This window comes from Glycine soja, chromosome 14 (genome assembly GCF_004193775.1).
Source record: "Glycine soja cultivar W05 chromosome 14, ASM419377v2, whole genome shotgun sequence".
In the NCBI taxonomy this organism is placed as follows: Eukaryota; Viridiplantae; Streptophyta; class Magnoliopsida; order Fabales; family Fabaceae; genus Glycine; species Glycine soja.
In genome coordinates, this window is record NC_041015.1 from 48,761,301 (window position 1) to 48,783,695 (window position 22,395).

Sequence of the window (22,395 nt, forward strand, 5' to 3'; positions counted from 1 at the left end):
TAGTATTCTTAAAAAAAAAATGGCTAGTATATTTTTTAAAATAATTCTTATAAAATTAACAACTTATTATTCAAGTTAATAATATTGAAGGAAAGTGTAAAACTTCACTGCATAGCCTATTGTATGTAAAAATAACTTAGTAGATTTATCATGAGAATTTCAGATTGGACATAAAACACTCGAATCCTCAAGCTACTAGCTGTAGCATATTAGTACACTAGAACAACAACAATAATAATAATAAAAACTCGAGGTTGTTACAACACACAAAAGAGTAGTTTATCTATCTGCAACAGCAACAGGGTGACAGTGACACTGTCGTAGGATGGAGAAGGTGGTATGTGTGACCGGCGGCAGTGGCTGCATTGGTTCATGGCTCGTCCATCTCCTCTTGGATCGCGGCTACACCGTTCACGCCACCGTCCAAAATCTCAGTTTTTACAATCCACACTCTTTCATTCATTCATCATTTCATTATTATTATTACAACTCTCACACAACACAACACAACCTTTCTAAATTAATTTGCTTTTCCTTCTTCTCACTAACAACAGACGATGAGGCCGAGACGAAGCATCTACAATCCCTCGACGGAGCGTCCACACGCCTCCGCCTCTTCCAGATGGATCTCCTCCGCCACGACACCGTCCTCGCCGCCGTGCGCGGCTGCGACGGCGTCTTCCACCTCGCCTCTCCCTGCATTGTCGACCAAGTCCACGACCCCCAGGTCTTGTTTAACCAAAATTCTCTTAAATCTTTAATCTTTTGAGGTTTTTGCATGACCCCATTTCGGTTTCAATGCAGAAGGAGCTTCTGGACCCGGCGATTAAGGGAACCATGAACGTGCTCACGGCGGCGAAGGAGGCAGGGGTGCGGCGCGTGGTGCTCACTTCCTCCATCTCCGCGGTTACGCCGAGCCCCAATTGGCCCGGTGATGTTGCCAAGACGGAGGAATGCTGGACCGACGTTGAATATTCCAAGCAAAAGGGGGTTAGAGAGGGTTTTCAATTTTTCATTTTCATTTTGTTTTTTTTTTTTTCTGGGTGTGTGTTAAGTGTTTGTGTTTTTGTGTGTGTGGAACAGTTGTGGTATCCGTTGTCGAAGACTTTGGCTGAGAAAGCTGCTTGGGATTTTGCCAAGGAGAATGATTTGGATGTTGTGGTGGTAAATCCTGGCACTGTGATGGGTCCTGTTATTCCACCAAGGCTTAATGCAAGCATGGTCATGCTTGTGCGCCTTCTTCAAGGTAATGATAGGTGGCTAATCAATTGCTTTTTTTTTTTGCAAACATTACTGCAGAAGTGTCTTTGATGTTAATGGGAATTTTTAATTGCTGTGTGAATCAGGGAAGTCCTAAAAACCAAAGTATCCAAGAGCCACCGGCAAGAAGAGTTAAGAGTAGATTGCATGATTTTTTTAGCCATGTGAAAAGGGGTCGAGAGAGACCAAGAAAGACATCTAAGGAAATTATTAAAAGGGATCTTATGATGAATAGTATAATAAAGAATTTGACTTTTAACTGAGCCCATTGACTGTCAAGCAATCTATGTAGCTGACTTCATCTAGTAAGATAAAGTTATTTTTGTTGTTACCAAAGTATGCAAGAATGTTGGTCATGGTGGAGATTCTTTTTTATAAGCTCTGCTAATGGATAGTACGTTTGTTTGATTTTGCTATAATCTTTTCATAAGTATTTTGCGCTCCACCAAGTGTTAATTGTTGTTGATCCAAATACTAATGTTGAACAGTTTATAAATTATTCCCAACTTATAATTTTTTGGGGGGTTACTGAGAATTTGTGATATTTACTATGTTGTGTTGCAGGCTGCGCTGAAACATATGAGGACTTTTTTATGGGATCGGTCCACTTTAAGGATGTAGCATTGTCACATGTTTTGGTGTATGAGAACAAATCAGCGGCTGGTAGGCATCTGTGTGTTGAAGCTATCTCTCACTACGGTGACTTTGTGGCAAAAGTTGCTGAACTTTATCCAGAGTATAATGTGCCTAAGTAAGTAAGCTACACACTTGATAGATGTATTGGCAATACTATGCAATCATCTTTTGGTAGGTAATTAAGGAGTTAACGATGCTGCTGGATTCTTGAATGAGTTGTTGAAGAAATTCTTATTCTTATTTGAATGCCAAGCAATTTGGTTCATGTGAAGAGCAATGGTTTTCAGTAATGCACTAACTAATCTATCTTGTTTGCCATCAATCTTCTTCTGGTTGTGGTTTCTTATGAGTTATGAACTGTTCTGTACCCTAAATGGCTTTTGCTGCAATGGATAGTGCATGCTGTAGAGTACACCTTCCATTCTTTCTCAAAACATTCAAAATGAGGAAGTGATTAGTTAGAGTAGCATTTGAAGCTGAGTAGTTCTTTTAGACTTGTCTGTATATTGTTTTCATAATCAAAATATCAGGTTGATATAATAATGCTACTAGTCATCATTAATACAGAACTTACTTTGTACTGTGTCATCTTCCCTTAAAGGATGCAACGAGATACCCAACCGGGATTATTAAGAACAAAGGATGGAGCAAAGAAACTGATGGATTTGGGTTTGCAATTCATTCCAATGGAGAAGATTATTAAGGATGCTGTAGAGGATTTGAAGAGCAAAGGGTTCCTTTCTTAAATGATGCTGCTGCTATTTAGAACTTGTGTTAGAGTTATATTAGAGTGTAGATTTGTGATGTTTGCAATATGAGCACTTGTGACACAAAGTGTGTATAATTTGTTTCCTCAATAATGCAAATTGAGGCTGACTCAATATGTATTGTCAATCTGTTACTACTTTTTTTCTTATTATTATTAATAAGGAATAAAAGCTAGAATAGACGGGGAGAGGTTAAGGACTTGAATATCACTGGCTCTGGCTCTCATGGACATTTCCAACATTTTCCATAACATTTCTTCTTGCACTAAACACACAAGGAATTGCATTTCACATTAACTGTTTGTAATTATAATCATGTGCGAAATAATCTAGGAATTGAAGATACGACACCAGGAAATTGCAATATATTAAATTTTAAAATTTATAGGACACTTTATAAATATAATATACTGTATAACATTAACATGAATTTAAAAATAACATTAATTTTAAATCATGAGCAAATTTATGATTAAAAATAACATTATGCCTCATCTTATTTTTAGTTTTAAGTTTTGTTCACTTTAAAGGAGAATTTTTGTGGAGTTTTATTCCCAAAAATTTCAATTCGAATCCTCATTCCTTTCTGCCTGTATTTTAGGCTTAAATGTAATTTAGATCTTTCTTATTTTAGTTGATTTATAATTTTTATTTTCAATTTTAAAATTAAGACATTTAATCATTTTATTTTAAAACATCCGTGATTTTAGTATTTTCATTTCAAAATACAAATATTTAGTATTCCTATTTTAGAAATTTCATAATTTTGATTAAATTCTCAATTTTATCTTCATTTATTTCTTATCTTTTGGTCAAATTATACATTATTTAAGGTACCATTAACAAATGGTGTAATTAATTATAAAGTAAGAAATAAAGCATGTAAAATTAAAGAATAAATTAAAATTGTAGATTTTTTAAAATATGAAAATTAAATTTGTGGATTTTTTAAAATATGAAGACCAAAATTTTATATTTTGAAATAAGCAAATAAGCAACTGAAATTGCGGATTTTTTAAATTAAGAAAATCAAATCTTACAATTTTAAAATAGAGAAATTAAATTTATGGATCAAATAAAATATGAGAATCAAAGTTACATATAAGTCTATATTTTATATAGTACTTTTACTTTGTTATGCAATGTGAAACTAGGGGTATAAAGTGATAGTGAATTCAAATTGATGCAAGCTAAATTAATTTGTTTTTATGTTTGAATAATTGAACCCACATTAAAATTAAATATTTAAGATCAGTTTCAGACTTTCGGTTCCCTGTAGTTGCACTTGTACACATACAAGTTCTCTTTCGCTCTCTCTTTCACCGGAATCGGATCATGTCTGGAGCGTACGATCAAGAGGGCGGCTACGGAGGCGCTGGATACGGTCATGGTGGTCGAGGAGGTGGAGGATTCGGTGGTCGAGGTTTGCAATATTCTCTCTATTTTTCTTCCTTTTCTTTTTCTTCAATCGTAAAATGCCTTAATTTTATTTTCATTGCAACAGGCGGAGATCGTGGTGGACGAGGTGGCGGCCGCGGTGGCGGAAGTGGTAGAGACGGAGACTGGCGTTGCCCTAACCCAAGGTTTGAGATTTTACCCTGCCTTTCGAATTTTACCTTTCTTATTTTCTGGAAAAATATTGTGTTTTCAGTAATTGGAACTGTGGATATATTATACACCTGATGATTCTTATGTTTATGCATTTGATTGGAAATTTGGTATTATTATTATAGTTGTGGGAATTTGAACTTTGCGAGAAGGGCCGAATGTAACAAATGTGGTGCTCCATCTCCTGCTGGTGCTAATGACCGTGGGGGAGGTGGTGGTTATAATAGAGGGGGACATGGTAACAGTCGTGGGGGTAGATCTGGTAATTTTGATGGAGGAAGAGGTAATGGCTATAACAGTGGTAGGGGTAATAACAATGGTGGTAGAAGTGGGGGAGGCAATAGAGGTGGTTCATTCAGTGGTAGTCAAGGTTTTGATGATGGTGGTGCTGGTGGAAACTACCCACCTGCGTACAATTCTTATGGTGGGAATTCAAATTATGAAACTGATGCGGTTCCTCCGCCTGCTAGCTATGTGGGTGGGCCTGCATCTTATCCTCCATCATATGGGAGTAATGCTGGTGGTTATGGTGGCGGCAACAATATAGCTGATGCACGATATGGTGGTAGGTCAGGGCCACCAGTTGGAAATGACTGTGGTTATGGTGCTGGTAGTCAAGGTGGATTTGGTGGAGCTCCTGCTGAGCCCCCTGCTAAGGTGAAGCAATGTGATGAGAATTGTGGGGATTCCTGTGACAACTCTAGAATCTACATATCAAACTTACCGCCAGATGTGACTATTGAAGAATTGAGAGAACTTTTTGGAGGCATTGGACAAGTAATGTTCTGATCTGTTGACTTCTGCACCAGCTCTATAAAGAGTTATTTGTTCTTTGAGCTATGGTTTGCATGATAATGCCCTTTTTCAGAGTAAATTAACTTATTATCCGTTTGCTCACTGAGCAATTGAGCATGCATGTGTATATCTGCGAATTCTGCTTTATTTACGCAAGAAATAGTTGACCCCCTGGCTTCCTGAGCATATTTGTTCATTTCTCTTGGGGACTCCAGAGACAGAACATGCTATAGATTTTGATTCCTGTATATGTATATCTGATTTTGGCAATGTGTCAAGTCTCATACTCACATGTCTTTGTAACTGTTTAGGTTGGAAGAATAAAACAGAAGAGGGGGTATAAAGACCAGTGGCCTTGGAACATAAAGCTATACACTGATGAGAAAGGAAACAACAAGGGTGATGGTTGTCTTGTCTACGAAGATCCTTCTGCAGCTCATTCTGCTGGCAGTTTTTACAATAGTACTTGATCTAACTGCTACTACTCTCTTGTTTTTAAGATACTTATTGTTTATCTTCTATTATGAACATGCACTTACCATTGATCTTTCATTGCAGATTATGATTTGAGGGGTTACAAAATAAATGTTGCAATGGCAGAAAAATCTGCTCCAAAAGCTCTGCCTGCATATAACCATGGGTATTCCATTATTTATCATTTTTCACATTGATGTTGACTGCGTTTATTTTGTCAATGAAAATGACTGCTCTTGAAATATTTAGCTGTAGCAGTGTCAGAGTCAGTATGTAAATGCTGTGTGATTGTTATTTCAGTGTTTTCTAGGTTCTGATTTCCTCTTTTAATGATGACATAGTAGTAGCATATTTAGGCTGCACGCGCTCCACCACCACATTTAATAATAATGATAACGATATAAAAAAATATTCATACCAATTTTCTGTATAACCTTAAAAGATTATGCATAAATATATTCATTGGGTTGATGCTGGGATTCATTTGTTAGAATTTGAAAAATAGGTAAACAATATGTTTTAGATTCTACTGTTTGATTCTTTTGGGGGTTAATATTTTCCTCTCCCGTTTTTATTTTTTGGCCAGGATGCCCTTGAGCAGGTTAAAAATCTTATTTTTCTAAAATGCATATGAATAAACCTCATATTTTCTCTGGATTACTGTTGTATGCTTAAAAATCAATAAATCTTATTTGAATATTTATTTTGTCTAGAACTTTTTAAATGATATATCCTAAAAAAAAGCTACACCCATAAAATGAATTGATATATCTCAAGAAGAACCTGGCAGAGTAGTAGAAGTGTAAAACATATTTCTGTGGTGTCACAGCATTGATTGTTTGACCTCCTCACGATGTCGAAGTGTGGAGCATCATGGTGTGTTTTAACGGAGTAGAAACTGCTGCCTGAAATTGCAGCTGCTACTTTAACCCCATCAGTAAAAACACCACTTTGTCCCTCTTTTGTTTTGTATTTTTTAGTACATTTTGGTGATTTTTGTTGTCTCCTGCACTCCCCCCTCTAATATGAATGATCCAGCTATGTGTTTTTTTACTAACTCCTAAAACAAGTGTTTTCTGGCCAAACTTGTCCTCTTTCCAGCTGCCCCAGTCTCTGCACTCAGGACTCTGTGCTGTCACCTCTGTTTTGCTTCTTTTAATCATTTTCTTTCTCATTAACATCTTTTACCCATTCCAAGCTGATATTTATTTTTATTTTGGTGCATAGATGGCCTAGTGTACAAACTTGGTAGACAATTGTTTTTCGTTATGTGTTACTCTTTTTTATTTGCTATTTGCTCTTCTTTGGCAAGTTCCCGGAAAATGTTGTTTTATTTCCAGCCATGTCCATTTCCCTGCTTTGATATTGCTCTGTTTGATTATTGACTTGGTAAATATGCCTTAAACTAATAGTGATGCGTGTCAAAAAATTTATATAATTAATGATGAATATATCTTTAATTTTGGGTATTTTTTTTAGCAATTATGTGTGGACAATTTAAATTATTTATGGTGTCCATAAGCTTTAGTATAGCAGACATCCCACCAATTTAAAAGTTTATATAGTTATACTATTAACTAGAAATCTAGTGTCTCCATTAGTTGTGATTATTGATTTGATTAGAATGCCTAAAATATAGATATCAGGTGATGGCTGATTAATCTTGTTATAAATCTTTGAACTTGCTCATTATTTTGTTGTGGATGTCTGTCATTGTAAGTGGGGAAAATCACATTTGAATAGTGCCTGAATGAGACACAAAAAATTACAATAGATTAATGAAAAGGCTACAGTTGAGTTTTATTCTAGAGGTTGAGTTGATTAGATTGGGATGTATTTTTTTTTGCACTATAACAGTTTTGAAGGTAATTATTGACTATACAAATGACTTTCCAAGTTACAAATAAATGTTGGTGTTTACAGATGAATGTATTAATTTTTTTGTTTATGTTTAACATTATTTTTGAAAATTCTATAGGGGCAATAGGGGTGGCTATGGTGGAGATAGACGCAGAGACAATTATAGAGATGGAGGCAGTTCTGGGCCTGATAGGCGTGATAATTACGGTGGGAATCGATCACATCCATACTGAGGGCTTCAATAGTGAACATTTTATGTACTATGGTTTATGGTCTGAGGAATTTGTTGTATTCAGTTGGTTGGTAACTTGAAATGGAAGCAAAGAGGTAGGTTGTTCACTTACTTTTAGCAAGACCTCTTTGCTCCTTCTGGTTTTGTTTGTCACTCGTTGGAGGATTTTTAATTTTAGGCAGGGATTAATTTGAGCATGTGAATGTTTTTAGAGAGGCAAGTGGTAGTCTCCAAGCTGCCGAGGTAGTTTGATTGTTTCTGGTGAGTGCTACTTGCATTGGAAACATGCTCTATTCTTGCTTAGAATTTGAACATCGTGTCATTTTGTGGATAAATGCTTGAATCCCTATTCTCTAGCTCGTCCCATGCGGCATCTGGTTCAATCAGGTGGTGGCATTAATGAAATGTTTTATGTTAAGTCATGCTTCATGTATCAATAAATCCCAAGTTGAGAATATTTGAGCTGTAATTTGCTTGCTTCTTTTCTAGAAAAAATTGTTCCTGGCTACATGTTGGCAGTGTTGCATTTAACCTTAACACATATAATACAAGCTGTACAATCATGTATTTTGCAAAAGTGTTATATGCTTAATTATCCTCATTTCGAGGAGTGCTAGCAACACATTTATATCTAACACATTATCTACTATTAATTAAATTTTATTTTGAAGCTATAAAATAATGAGTGGGACTCATTAAATAAGAAGTGAGATCTACAAATTTTTGTGATTTTCAATAAATTTTAACTAATAATAGTGAATGTGTTCAAAAGAAAAGTGTATTGCTAGCATTTGTCGTACATTTTTTATCCCTTTAGTTTGAATTATGTGTGATTTTGGTCTTGATTTTTTTTTCTGAATTAATGAAGTTTCTTTATTTTTAAAATTAAACAAATTTGGTCTTGTTGTCTATTTTCTTTTACTTAAAATCTTTAAATTATTATTATTTTTGTTTGCTTCATCTTTTTAAAATAACTAACCATCCAAGAGTTTTTGAAGATTTCTTTTTATTTTCATATTGCCTATTTGAATCAGGTTTGAACCATTTATAACTTAAGCTAGCAAATAATATCATGTAATGCATGAAATCCTGGGCAATTTGTTTTATCTTCTATCAAAATATGAAATACGGATGCTGATTATGCATACTGCATGGTGAGCCTCTAGCTATGGATGTTCATAGCAGTATTCTTTCGAATGTTTAATGACTAAGGTCTAAGTACAGTTGCTAGATTTTTTTTGGTGGTTTTGCTTATTGTTATCATTAGCAAAACTTTCCTTCCGTAAGTTGAATGGTTATGTAAGTTGGATCAATTACTTGCCCGTTTAGTTTCTGGCCTATGTATGGTTTCATAGGTAGGAAAACCTTAGTGTTCTGATTGGATAAAAAAATATGCCGTGTTTGGCCTTGTTTCCTTCTGATTGATCCTTGCAGGTCGCCTGGAATTTTGTCGTTTGTGCTCTAGGGTGTTGTAAGAAGTCAAAAATAAAGGGTCAATTAGTTAGTAATTAGATAAGATTAGTATTTTATTTTAAAAAGATAATTAGATAAGATTAGGAAGTTATGATTAGGATTTTATCTTAAACAATTAGATAAGATTAGGAAGTGAGTATAAATATCTGCTTGTACTCATAGAAGACATTTAGAAAATAAAATTTATCTAGTTTGTTTCCTCTTTTACTGTGAGTAAATAGTGAGTGAAGTTACGTTAGAAATTTATTTCTAATTGTAATAGGTTTCATAGTGTTCCATTAGTGTTCTGATTTGATTAATAATACGTCGTGTGTTGGCCTTCTTTGGCTCTGAATCTGATCAATTCTTGTAGGTAGCTGCCCGAAATTTTGTTGTGCCATGCCAGAGTTTGTTTGCTTCGTGGCTAAGTTATTGCATAGATGGAAGCTGTAGTAGTAGTGTTACAAGTTTTGTTCACCATACGGAAGTGTAGATAGATTTTGTTAAGATGTATGTTCTTATTTATCTGTTAGTTCATAAAAGCGTTCTGTAGCAAGAAACGAAAGCTACTGATTGTTAAAAAACATTTATGTAATAATTGATTATCCGGTTAATGTTATGATTGAATGAGAATTTGATGTGCAGCAAAATATTTTTTTCGTTTGACAAAAATTGATTTGGGCATGTTTAACCCTAACATGTGATTGCAAAGATCGTTTGCCACGAGCCAAGAGAAATTGATAGTGAGTCATGACTTTATATCAAACATTTGATATAAACTTACTATCGTAGTCCTTATATCAACATCTGACATATATAGATCATTACCTTTTCAAATTGTGTATTTTTAATATGATTTGAACAAAAATACTAATATATTTTTAACACTTTTTTTTTAATATAAAAGGAAATGGAAACTACTGAATGATGGTGCCCGGGTCCTCTACTGCAAAAGTTCCTCTCTTCAAACAGCTCTGCGAACTCTCGATAATAAAAATGTTCCAACTTACCAATATTCTCTCTTCTTTTGTGTCTTGTTTCAGCCAATGGCCTCATTGAACACCATTTATACACCCATAATGCAAAGAAAGAGAATTTGAAGAAGCCCACGATGATCTCCTAACTCACCCATATCTGCTTTGCATGTTTCCTATACCCATCTCTGATTTGCATGTTTCCTATCTCATGATCCCAGCTCATGACTCATTCCATCTTAGTCCACAATGAGAGATTGCTGTACGGTTTTGTTGAATTGCAAGTAGCAGAATTGTGGCTGTTACATAGAGCCGTCAAAATGAGTTCCGGCCCGTGGGGCAGCCCAGCCCACTGTGGACTAGAGGTGAGTCAAGCTCAATTTAAAAAAAAAATCGGTAACGGCAACTTTTCAGTCCGACCCACTCAGCTCGTGGGTTAGGTGGGCTCAACCCATGGGTTGGTGGACCAGCCTGTCAACCCACCAAATTTAAATAATATATTATTTTATTATTATTATAAATTTATAATTGTTAAAAAATTAAATTTTTATTTTGTAGCTAACAACACAAGTGGCAATTCACATTCAATGGAGCAAGATCAAACAATAGCAAAGTCCAATTGAATTAACAATTGTTAATTTGTTAATGGTTCGCAATGCAACTACGCAAAGCCTGCACCTTTCTTAATTTCTTCAAAATATAATTTCTTAATATTTTATTGGTATTTAATATTATTTAATATATATATATATATATATATCAATAAATTTATCTTTTTTTAAATATTTAATATCATATTAAATATAATTACATTAAAATTGAGTAAAAAAATTAATTATATTTTTAAGTAAGCAGGTATTATCTTCAAACATATTTAAGTCTATCAAAAATTTCCATAATTTGCTCCTTATGTGTATAAATTAAAAAGAAAATAGTAAATATAAATTTATAATTATTTAAATTTAAGTTCATCAAACTTTTGCATTATAAAATATTTATAAAATAAATTTTTTATTATTTTATAATTTATTATAAATAATTCATTATAAATGAAATTTGTAAGTATTATGAATATCTTTTAAAATTAAACATATTGATGATCAATCTTTTCATGGGGTTATCATCATAAAATACAATATATCAAATATTATGATTTATTAAAGTAACTTATAATGTATTTTCTTATCACATGTATATTTCATATTTATTAATATTTAAATAAGTAAGAAGAATAAAATATAAAATAATTAACTTAACTTTGAAATCATCAAAGATATGAGTATAGTTTTATAGCATAGAATCATAATAATTGTTCTTAAAATAATTATAATAATAATGTGAGTAAATTTCACATTTATATAATTTCTCACTCACAATCAATATGAAGTAATGGGTAAAAGCATAACAATAATTATTTTTAAAATAATTATAACAATAATGTGTGTTGTTTTATTTATTTGACTTATCAATGATATTTTTTTTTTTTGTCTTTGTAGATGAAATTAATGATGATGTTGGAAAAGAAGAGGAAGTTGTTCTGGATTTCACACTCCATGACTCTAATGTTTAATTTCAAGTTTATTTTTGATGATATTTAAATTTCAATTATCTTAATGTTGAATGTTTATTTTGAAGACTTCAATCACTTTAATATTGAATGTTTGAATTTGATTTAGTTTGATTTTTATATTGGATTTTATTTTAAGTTGTTTGGAATAATTTTATTTTATTTTATACAAAAAAGGCAGAAAAGTGGGTCAGCCCGCATAACCCACTAATCTGTGATGGGTCGGGCCGGGCTGGCATTTTGTTAGCTCATACAAAAGTGGGCCGAGTTGGGCTAGCCCACTTTTAACTCAATCTGTTACGGGCCAACCCACATGGGTCGGGTTGGCCCATTTTGATAGCTCTACAAGCACTTCACAATTGTGTTTTCCCTCTAGATGGTTATGACACCTTTGGGATCCATTATAGCTCTCTCAAACATGTTTACAACCATTTCATGTTACACTAGTGTACTTGTAATAACTCCTCAGAAATTGAACATAGGACATGGTACAAATTAGAAAGCAAAATAATTCATGGAAAAGTTCCATACTATACTGATCATTGAGAAAGGTGTAGGTTCTTATACAATTGAAGGCTGTATGTGTTAGCCAAACCATATTTCCAAAGAAAAATAAATTGAAGAACAAAACATGAAATCTCAAGTTGAGTGCACAAAGTTGTTAGAGAGAAAAAATTATTAAATGCTCTAGATTATCATGATCTCTATTAATCTCCACATGACACATAGTTGAGTGTTAATATTTCTTGTGAATTGAATAACTTAAATATGTGTTATATAAAGATTTATTGAGATCATATACATGTGTTAGTCTTGTACTACTAAATAATTTTTCCTAAAGAAGCTATAAACACACGCCGTAAGAAATAATTTGGACACTAAAATTAAAAGATATACTCACCTTATTTAATGAAATCATAAAAAATTCAACTAGTAATAAAATGTTTTTAAGATACACGTTAAATGTTAATTTGAATATTTGTAACAAAAAAATTGCATTAAAAAATCACTTACAATTTAATATAAAAAAGGGAATGAAACTTGCTCAAATTAAAAAAAAAAGTAAAAAATGAACTAGATGACTTAAAAAAAGAATAACTAGATAATCAAGTTGTTATAATAGAGAGAGAACATAAACCATCAATCTAATCTTCAAGATCTTCCGCATAAAAAATCCCTTCAATCCTCTTAAATATCAACTTAACCCTCATAATCTTCAACTATGATTTTCAATATATCAAACCGTTATATAAAATCCTTTTCTTCATCCAATATTAAGTTTTTTTTTGCAAAAAGAGATTTCGAATGAGAAAGAAGTGATCCTCACGAATAATTACAAACATCTTACAATAAATGTCAAAGAATACTTATATCAATAATTAATTATGGACCTATATATTTTATTTAATTTCTAATAATCAAATATTTTACTTATCTTTAAAACTTTTGATAAATTATCTTAAATTATAAATCTGTGAATTTTTAACTTTCTTATAAAAAATAAAGACTAAAAATATTCCAACATTTTCACCCCGTCTCGTAACCTGAAAATCAGATAAAGAAGCCTGAGAAAACACGAGCTCATTCCCGTTCCTACTTAATCATTGGCATTTATAATATTAATTCTCACTTTATTTATTGAGTTTTTTTTAGTGGCGTAAGCTTTTCAGTCCATTGATCGAAAAAGAAAAAAAAACTTTTCACTCCATCACTATAGGAGTGTTGGTAAGATGAGGTAGGGAGGATTTAATTTGATTTTTACATAACATAAAATTTTGATTATATCGTTTATTTAGATTTGAACTCAATCTAATTAGGTAGTATTTGGTTTAGTTTTTTCGTTAAAATAAAAGGAGAAAGTGTGTCTAACACATTTAGAGAGAACTTATTAAAGAGTTTATCTTTTATAAACGGAAATAAGAAAAAAAAAATAGCTTTTAAAAAAGAGCTAATTGAATTAACTTTTGAAAATAAGCTACATACTTTAGTCTCTTTGTCACCCTAAATTAATTCTTGTGGGACAAACAATGAATACCTTTTGTTAACAATTTCAAAATTATTTTTAAATATTTTATTTTGAAATTTAATTTTAAAGTAACTTTTAAGTAAAAGAAAAAAAATGTCTTTAAGTTAAATTTCTTTTATCACTAAGATATGATTATTAAAAGAGTATATACCTTCAATTAATTTTTTAATATGCTAAGCTTTTCAAAATTAATCTCTAGTTGCCTAGTTAGATAAATTAAGAGGATGTGATAAGTTTTAAACACTACTAATTCAAATAGGATTGTTATCACTGACATCTTAATATTAGAAGTATCAATTGATATTTATAATATTTAATGAAGTCATTTTTTGACCAATTAATGTATGACTTTGACTTTTTAATATTATTTTTACTCAAATTTATCCTTTTAATTTCTTGATCATTACAATTAAGACCTTCTATCATATTTTTTTCACCTAAAATCATTGAATCTTTATTTTATTATCAAATAATTAGAGGTATAGAACAAGTTTAGGTAGAAAAAAAGTAAAAAGGTTCATGAGTCCAATTTTTATAAAGGTATAGAATTTTAAGAGAATATTGTAATTAATAAATTTTGAATAATTTTTTCAAAAATAAAAAGTATTTTAATTAACAATTTTTTAATAGAAAAGAATTCCAAATAATTTAACAAATTCAGTTTATAGAAATTATGAAAACTAATAAAGGAATGTTTTAGTAAATAAAACCGATGAAATAATTTAATTATAATAATTAAAAATTGAAAAAAAGAACTCTAGAATTAAATTTGAAGAATAATCAAATAGACTAGAAGGTATTAATAAAAAAACTCTAAAATTAAAAACAGCGCAGAACACATAACAAAGAGAGATACTGAAACTGAAACAGAGGGAAGAAACTAAACAAGCGTGTAATTAGCGTGACACTATCACTGCGTCTCTATCCTCTCTCACTCACTCACTCACTCACTCACTCACTCACTCACTCATTCATTGAGTCAAATTCAAACGAAAACGAAACTCGCTCGCACTCATAGTTAGTTACGCATCGCAAGCACACTGCAAAAAATGGCGGGGCGCAAGCACGCGCCCTCCTCCTTTACGCGCCTCGACGAGGCGCGTCTTGCGCATTCCTCCTCCTCCTCCGCCGCCGTGGTCCGCGCCCTCGAGGAGCGCGTCGAGGCGCGCCACCGCGAGATCCAGGCCCTGCTCAGCGACAACCAGCGCCTCGCCGGCATCCACGTGGCGCTCAAGCAGGACCTCGCCGCCACTCAGGAGGAGCTCCGCCGCCTCTCCGCCACTGCCGCCGAGGTCAAGGCCGAGCGCGACGCCGAGGTGCGCGAGATCTACGAGAAGTCACTCAAGGTCGACGCCGAGGTCCGCGCCGTCGCCGCCATGAGCTCCGAGCTGGATCGCGTGCGGGCGGACGTGCTGGAGCTCGTGGCGGAGCGGAAGGAGCTCGCGGCGCAACTGCATGCCGTGGAGAGCGAGCTTGCAAAGGCGCGCGCGGAGGCGCAGTTTGTGCCGGCGATTAAGGCCGATATAGAGGCCATGCGCCATGAGATTCAACGAGGAAGGTAAATTGTTTATTTAATTATTTAGTTAATTTTATTTTTGTGAATTTGTGTTAATAGCTCTGTGAGAATAATTTTTTTTTAGGGTTGGTGCATTGTTAGAATGACTTTAAAATGAGAATATTGCATTTTTTGTTTTTTGTTTTTGCCTTGGAGGTGAAAAAAATAAAAAAGGAAGGTTGAACTCGAAGCCTTATAATTGGCTGTTGAATGTAATTGGGTGAATGCAATGTTTTCTAAAACAGTTTGACAGTGATTTTGGGGACTACGCAAAGACAACTGTGGTCGCATTAGCAGCATTCGTCTGCCATTTTTTCACTATATTAAGTAAGGATTGTGATGAAATCATGATTGTAACCGCGATTATAATTTAAAACCTTGGGTGAATGCATACATTTTGGAGAATTTGTATTTGAGGTGCTTTGGACTAAAACACAGATAAAGTGTTTTTGATGTGATTTTCTTGTCAAGGTAGTTTGTACAAAGATCTTTCGCAAGGACCATGTTTTGTTTGTCCTAGCTAGTTGTTAGGTTTCCCTCCCTTGAGCATGTGGTAGAAAGCTTTCAGAACTAGATTCTAGAATGAATTGTAGCATAGAATGATATAGAAACACATGTTTGGATCATTGAGATCATGTACATTACAGTCAAGTACCTTTTTTTGTTCGTTGTGTTTGTCCTTCACTACTCCTTTCATTGCATTAGTTTTTAATCTTTGTTTCCCCTCAAAATGAGAGTTACATGTCAATATGGCACCTTACACCCCATGTACCCAGGTGTTCTTTTTAGCTTTTGGCTACTGCCTTTCATTTGACTCATGCCATTAACAATACTGATATTCTTTCTGTCAGCTTCTGGATATATCATGTATTATCGGTCCATTGTCTTTGCTTTGTTTCCAAGCTAGACTATTTGATTCTGAGAAGACATTCCAAACTCAGATATTTGCTGCAAATGGTCCTCTCTGTCTTCCACCTTGTTTCAAGTTTCAATGTTATAGTGACTCCACATTACCATCATTTACTACCAGTTAGCTTCTGTTTTTTTTTTCCTTTCAAATTCTAACTAGAGTACTAGACCACTATTCATCTTTGGTTATGTAATTGAATTGCAGTAATAAATGAGTTTGGATAATAATGACTGTAATGTAGATTTCTAATAAATTATTGAGAAAATGACAATTTACCTCCATTTAGTTTCATACTTTCTCAAATGACTCCCCTCAGCTTAATTTTTGAGTCACTTAATCCTGTTGTACTTTGGTTTTTAGTAGAACCATTTAAATTTTTGTCGAAGTTAACATTCCTACAGCTAGTGAGCTTCATATGACAGTCTTCTCCCATAACACCATTGTTGTAGCTAGGAAACACCATTTTAGAAGAATGGAGAGGAGGTATCATGCACCCTAAATTCCCTTGTTGCAAACTTAGTTGAGTATGAGTAGGAAAATACTGAATTAGCAGTTTTAGTCTAAGAACAAACTTAACAATTTTACTAAAAACCAAAGTAAAGGGCAGTTAAATGATTAAAAATATGATACACCCTAAATTTCTTTCTTTTTCATTCAGTTTTTAATTCAGTGTTGGGATGGCACCTATTGTAGAAAAATGGTAGAATCTTAGTGGGTGGTTTTGGCATGTGTGGAGAAGACCTGTAAAAACCCTATTAAGCAGATTAGATCTGATGAAGAGTAGCTCCATTTTTCAAGGTAGAGGAAGGTTGAGATAAACTATAGATGAAAACATAAAAAAGGATTTGGAGGTCAATGGACTTTCTGTAGACATGATTCTCATTAGAACATTATGCATTGTTTGATCCATATAGCCAACTCCACCTGGTGGGAAAAGAACTTTGTTGTTGTTGCTGTATCCATCTGTTTTTTATTATCAGAATGTTAAATTATATATCTTTTGAATATTATAACTGATGTCATTGAAGGTATGAATTATTGTTATATACCACATTTTTTCCTTGTTTGATTGGTTTTTCCAGTATGACTATTTAACCCAAGATTATACTTCTAACCTGGTGAACTGGCCCGTTGATAAGTTCAACTTCTGATTTAGGTTATACAACTATGGTCTGGTCAGTTGTAGGCTAGTATCATATAAGGAAGGGTGACTTTATTGGAATATTATGAATATTTACAATTATACTAGATAAAATCCTGTCTAAATCCACTCAGAATTCGAGTGCATCATGTTAAGAACGTATGTCCAAGTCACATTTTTTTTTTCTGTCAAACTATTATTTTCTTTCATTCCTTTGCAGAAATCTGGTTTGGGCTGTGTTGACATCTGAATTCCTTTGAACTCTGAAACTTCATGATACCCTGATGAAGCTCCCAGAAGAGTTGTTTGAAAACTAATGTTGATGGGTATTGTTCAATGTGTGTAGAAGCATGTCTGATTTATATCTCATTCTTTGTTTGCTTTGATTTTTAATATTGAACCCTGATTCAGTTACTTAGCAGCCTATACCAAAATGAGATTTAATCTATCTAGATTTTGTAAATGCTGTGTCTCTATTGATTCAAGCTTCCAAATTCAACCACTCTATCTTTTCTTGTTGGAAGAGTGATCTTTCCTGCATCTAGTTAGATTTAATCTATCATGCAGTGTACATGCTTTAAATTTTCATTTACTGATGCATATAGGAATGCTATTGAATTTGAGAAGAAGACACACGCTAGAAACCTTGAGCACAGACGGGCTATGGACAACAATATGATTATTATGGACCGCGAGGTTGAAAAGTTACGTGCTGACTTGGCTAATGCAGAAAAAAGGGCAAGGGCTGTGATGGCTGCAGATGCAAAAACAAGTAATTTGACTATCTTGGTCATTCATTTTATGTGCTAACTTGGTTAAACTTTGTTCTTAAGGGACCTGTTTGATTTTTTAAAAAAGAAAAACAAGTTAGAAAGTTTGAATCCATTTGTATAAGCTTTGAGACTGTTTTTATGATATAATGTGTTTATATATATATATATATATATATATATATATATTCAGAGAATTATTTTTTAGTTTTAAGAAAAATACTTAAAACATTTTTTTTCAATTATTCTTAAACGCATCTTATAAATCTATGGAGTTGTCTTTACGCAGATCCTGGATATCCTGCTAACTATGACAATCCTGAGATGGGATATGGAGGAATTACATGTCCTCCTGATTCTTATAGCATGCATCAGGTATGTGACACTCTCTTACAAGTTTTATATGTATTTATATGAACACACATTTTTTGTTAATCCACTTCAAATCCATCAAAAAGCCGTAGAAGCAAGTTATATTTGTTTTGGTTACATGTGTCAAAGTATTCCCTAAATGCCCAGCCCAACACCCTAGAAGTAATTATGTTATCAATTTACATCAAGAGAACTCTTAAGCAGTCTTGAGCCTGCATCCGAAATATAATCAATCACTATTCACTTAAACAATGGAAAAAAACTCAGCAATACTAATGATTCTTGAATTCGAACATTCTTTTATTAAATTGAAAATAAAAAATAAATTTTAATGTTTATTAACATAATTATCTGAAATCTAAACTTCTAAAAAACCTATTTCTGAGAACGGACAGTCGTATCTAACTTTACAAATAGGTATTTGCGATTTTCCGCCAATCTAAACTTATCTTTCTTTCTTTCTTTTTTGTTTTCATTTTTTTCAAGTCATGTTATCTCTTGGAAGAAAAACTTGCTCTGCTAACTAACCTGAATACTAGACTGCTGAATGGATGCATCCAAGTGGATATTTTTGTTTTGTTTCCATATTTGATAGTCTTCCCAATACATTACCACTACATAACCTCATCTATAGAGGGATGCTAGGAGGATGATAATAAATCTGCTAAACTTTTCAGCTGCAAGCTGTGGTTGACACTCATTCTCCACATGAAGCTGGAGCATCATTACATTATCCGAATGACCTGCAACATACACAAGTGCCTAGATAGTCTTTGGGATGCTTTAGTTTTTAAAGAGAATGTAGCATTGCCATCTCCTTCCCCTCCCCCAAAATGGTTTTAAATTCTTAAGCTTGTATATATGCTTTACTATTTATTTTCGATTGTAACATGTTCAGGTAGTTTGCGCAGGTTCAATTTTCCTTTATCTCCTTTAATTCTTTCATGAGACTTGTTCAAATTTAGAAAGCTAGTTTTTGTTTCGTAAAAAGCATAAAAAGTTTCTTAGATTCTATTTTGGCAAGTTGTGGTTAAGTTCCGATGAGTTGTGATCGAGTTCCTGATCTTCGTAGAATCTTTGATCTCCTACTCCAGTGTTGGGGAGGTACTTACAAAAAGGACTCTGACGATCAAGTCAGTTGAGCCCAAGGTGTTTGTGTATTTGTGTATGGGATGATAAAAATCGTATCTTCTTGTGTTTTCTTTGGGTCTATATGTACACGTTCAACCTTGAGAAGATTACATTGACTAATTGATTCTTTAGGCATTGTGCATGACCGTGTGGAGCTAGTGGTCACCATTAGTTGTTAACTCCTTGACAAGTGTATCAATTTATCATAGTAATACTAAACAGTAAGATTGAGTATCGAGTTCACATGAATTTTGATTGTGCTCAAAGTTTATATATACCGAATTCTAAGCAAAGGAATGACTAAAAACAAGTATATTCAAAGTAATAGTGCAAAAATGTAAAATTCAACAATAATAAAGGACGAAAAAAAATAAACACTTAGGGTGTGAAAAATGGTACTTGGTGTAGATTTTTTGTAAAATTGTTGGGTGCTTAACATACCAAAAGTATTTTTGATGTAATGTTAAAGATTTTTTAAGGTTATTATAACTATTATCTTCACCAACTAAACTATTCTAATCATGACCCTTGATGTGAAAGAGTTTAAATCACTTGATTTCACTCCTAATACATTAGAAAGCTAAATCAAGTAACTTGCTTTAAGAATAAAGATGCATAGATAAGACTAAATAATACCATTCCATTCTTAAACATGGGTTACCTATAAGTTCCTTCCCTAGAGTAGAAACATTTTTCAATGATTAAAATCCTATAACATACATGTAAATGGGTGATTAAACCATAAACAAAGCAATAAATGTAGAAAGGAAGCAATAATATTGAAATAACATTAAATTGATAGTAAAGATCATTACATCAAAGAGTTTTTGGTATTTAAGCCTCAACAATGGGTAAGTTAGTCTCTCATAGTCATGAGAAACTCAAAACAAGAGATGAAACAAAGGAAATGAAAGAAGAGCCCTCAAAGTGGATGTTTTGCTTTAGAACGTGCCCCCATTGTTGGCTCCCTCCAAAAAGCACAGTGCCTCCTTTTTCCTTCAAAATGTGTTGCATTGTCATGCTTTTTGAAAAATCATTGTACGCTAAGCCTGCATGTGCGTCCTGAGCACACATGTATAGTATAGTTGATTGAAGTGACCACGCGCTAAGCCTCCAAATTCGCGCTTATTGCCCATGTATGATATAGCCGACTACCAGCTTGGCTTCTCGCACATTGTGCTGCTCCAATTCTTCAAACAACTTCTAGTCCTTTGTTGATGTATCAAAACTCTACAAAATAGAACAAAACATTGTAAATTTACTAACTTTAGCATTCTTACGATAAAAACTCAAAAGAATCTAAAAATTCTTATTTTTTTAAGTCAAAAGAAGCATTAAAAGAGAATAAATTAGATAATTGTTATGTAATTTAAGTGTACAAACTAAGTATGTATAACAATTATCACTAGTCGAGTAATTGTCAAGTTCATGGATTGTACATACATCACCACTAGTCTAGTAACTGTTGAGTTCATGGGTTGTATGGTATAGATTTTACATAGCTTAACACACTTGAGTCTGCATGATCAAAACTATTCGAGCAACATACAAACAATGTTTGACGAGCATGTCAAGAACCTATATTGAAAGGTCTACCTAAATGAGTTATAATTCAAGTATCCAATATTACGTTTCAAGGTGGCAATCATATAGCTGTTTGAAGAGTTATGAACATAGGAAATTGAAGAATTATGTAAATATAAACATTTTACACATGTTTTTTCATTGAGAGAGAAAGGAAAAACAGAGTATGATGTACTTTGCTGGTACACGATTTTGTCTCACTATGTAGGTCAACTTGATGAACTTCCTCAGGTGCTATATAGAATCTTCATGGGTAGGGCCACTGAACGGGTTGTTCTCCAACATCTATAGGAACCCATGCTTGAAGTCAAATGTGACTCCCTTAGGTAGATTAGGAAATTGGATGGCATTGGCTTTCCCCAAAGTAGGAGTGAGATAATCCATAAGGGTCTGAGTTGGATCAGTTGTCATTGCTTTTTCTTGATACAGAAACAGCGAGAAGAAAATTTGACATTACCAACTTATGTATAATTTTCATACTGAATAAAAATACAATTGCACAACAAATTTCAAAATAATTTTAAAAAAATACATAAATGGTAGCTTGTTTGTTGTTTAATATTATTTAACATTTTAATACCAACCATATTCGTATGGAAATATTCACTCAAAGATCTCTGATGTAAATATAAGAAGCAATAAAAATAGAGAAGAGAATTATGTGGTTCGGTCATATAGACCTACATCCACGGGCATAGTAACGAACACATCTCACCATGACAAAAATTTGAGTACATGACAATGTTGTTCCTTCAGGATCAACATTTGAACACAACCTGATGAATGATCTTTTAGTGTAAGTTGTTTTGGGAACTCATGTTTGGCCTACTAAATCAAAAAAGGCAAGACAATACATTGTGCATGAATACATTTCACACCTAAAAAATTGGTTAATCCGAACTTTGTCTTAACAACCCTCTTACCTGTACATTTAAATTGTATAATTTGATAAAATTAACTCTACTTGCAACTCAAATTATAATATCATTCCTCAAATCATTAGTGAATAAGAGGTTTTTAATAAATAGGAAGTCTTTTTTAACGGTTTGTTAGTTTTATTAAATTATTTTCATGTACAAAATTACCAAGAAATGCTCAGTTAGATCAAAGAACAATTCATTTTAACACATCACCAAAAAAATTCTAAAAAACCCACAAATAATATCTTACCAACATGACTTAAATTAGACATGACAACGGGACGAAGACGGGTATTGCATCCCCAGTCCCCGATCCCGACTCCCCAACACTCGTAGCCGTTCCCGATAGGTTAAAATTTGT

General features: G+C 33.3%; 3 protein-coding genes across 7 annotated transcripts; all 3 read left to right on the forward strand.

The window, feature by feature from the left end:
• Nucleotides 1-209: 209 nt before the first annotated feature.
• On the forward strand, nucleotides 210-2,870 carry LOC114384714 (cinnamoyl-CoA reductase 1-like). 2 transcript variants are annotated; one of them, XM_028344458.1, is made up of 6 exons: nucleotides 225-434; nucleotides 555-727; nucleotides 805-990; nucleotides 1,084-1,246; nucleotides 1,825-2,011; nucleotides 2,498-2,870. In XM_028344458.1, exons 1-6 carry the CDS (start codon nucleotides 326-328, stop codon nucleotides 2,640-2,642), a joined length of 963 nt encoding a protein of 320 aa, XP_028200259.1. In that variant the 5' UTR covers nucleotides 225-325; the 3' UTR covers nucleotides 2,643-2,870. The 2 variants fall into 2 exon arrangements, with proteins under 2 accessions (XP_028200258.1, XP_028200259.1); XM_028344457.1 differs by having other exon boundaries at nucleotides 210-727.
• Nucleotides 2,871-3,916: 1,046 nt separating this feature from the next.
• Nucleotides 3,917-9,734, forward strand: LOC114384713 (transcription initiation factor TFIID subunit 15b-like). Of its 4 annotated transcripts, XR_003660760.1 has the most exons (8): nucleotides 3,917-4,086; nucleotides 4,168-4,246; nucleotides 4,397-5,048; nucleotides 5,378-5,528; nucleotides 5,625-5,706; nucleotides 7,519-7,727; nucleotides 7,811-7,893; nucleotides 9,458-9,734. XR_003660760.1 is itself a non-coding variant. In XM_028344456.1 (6 exons), exons 1-6 carry the CDS (start codon nucleotides 3,999-4,001, stop codon nucleotides 7,631-7,633), a joined length of 1,167 nt encoding a protein of 388 aa, XP_028200257.1. In that variant the 5' UTR covers nucleotides 3,917-3,998; the 3' UTR covers nucleotides 7,634-8,142. The 4 variants fall into 4 exon arrangements, 1 of the variants encoding a protein (XP_028200257.1); XR_003660758.1 differs by having other exon boundaries at nucleotides 7,519-7,893; XR_003660759.1 differs by lacking the exon at nucleotides 9,458-9,734 and having other exon boundaries at nucleotides 7,811-8,142.
• A 4,765-nt stretch (nucleotides 9,735-14,499) lies between these two features.
• On the forward strand, nucleotides 14,500-19,770 carry LOC114383387 (protein FLX-like 1). Its single transcript, XM_028343052.1, has 4 exons — nucleotides 14,500-15,209; nucleotides 17,863-18,029; nucleotides 18,317-18,402; nucleotides 19,077-19,770. Exons 1-4 carry the CDS (start codon nucleotides 14,701-14,703, stop codon nucleotides 19,167-19,169), a joined length of 855 nt encoding a protein of 284 aa, XP_028198853.1. The 5' UTR covers nucleotides 14,500-14,700; the 3' UTR covers nucleotides 19,170-19,770.
• Nucleotides 19,771-22,395: the final 2,625 nt, after the last annotated feature.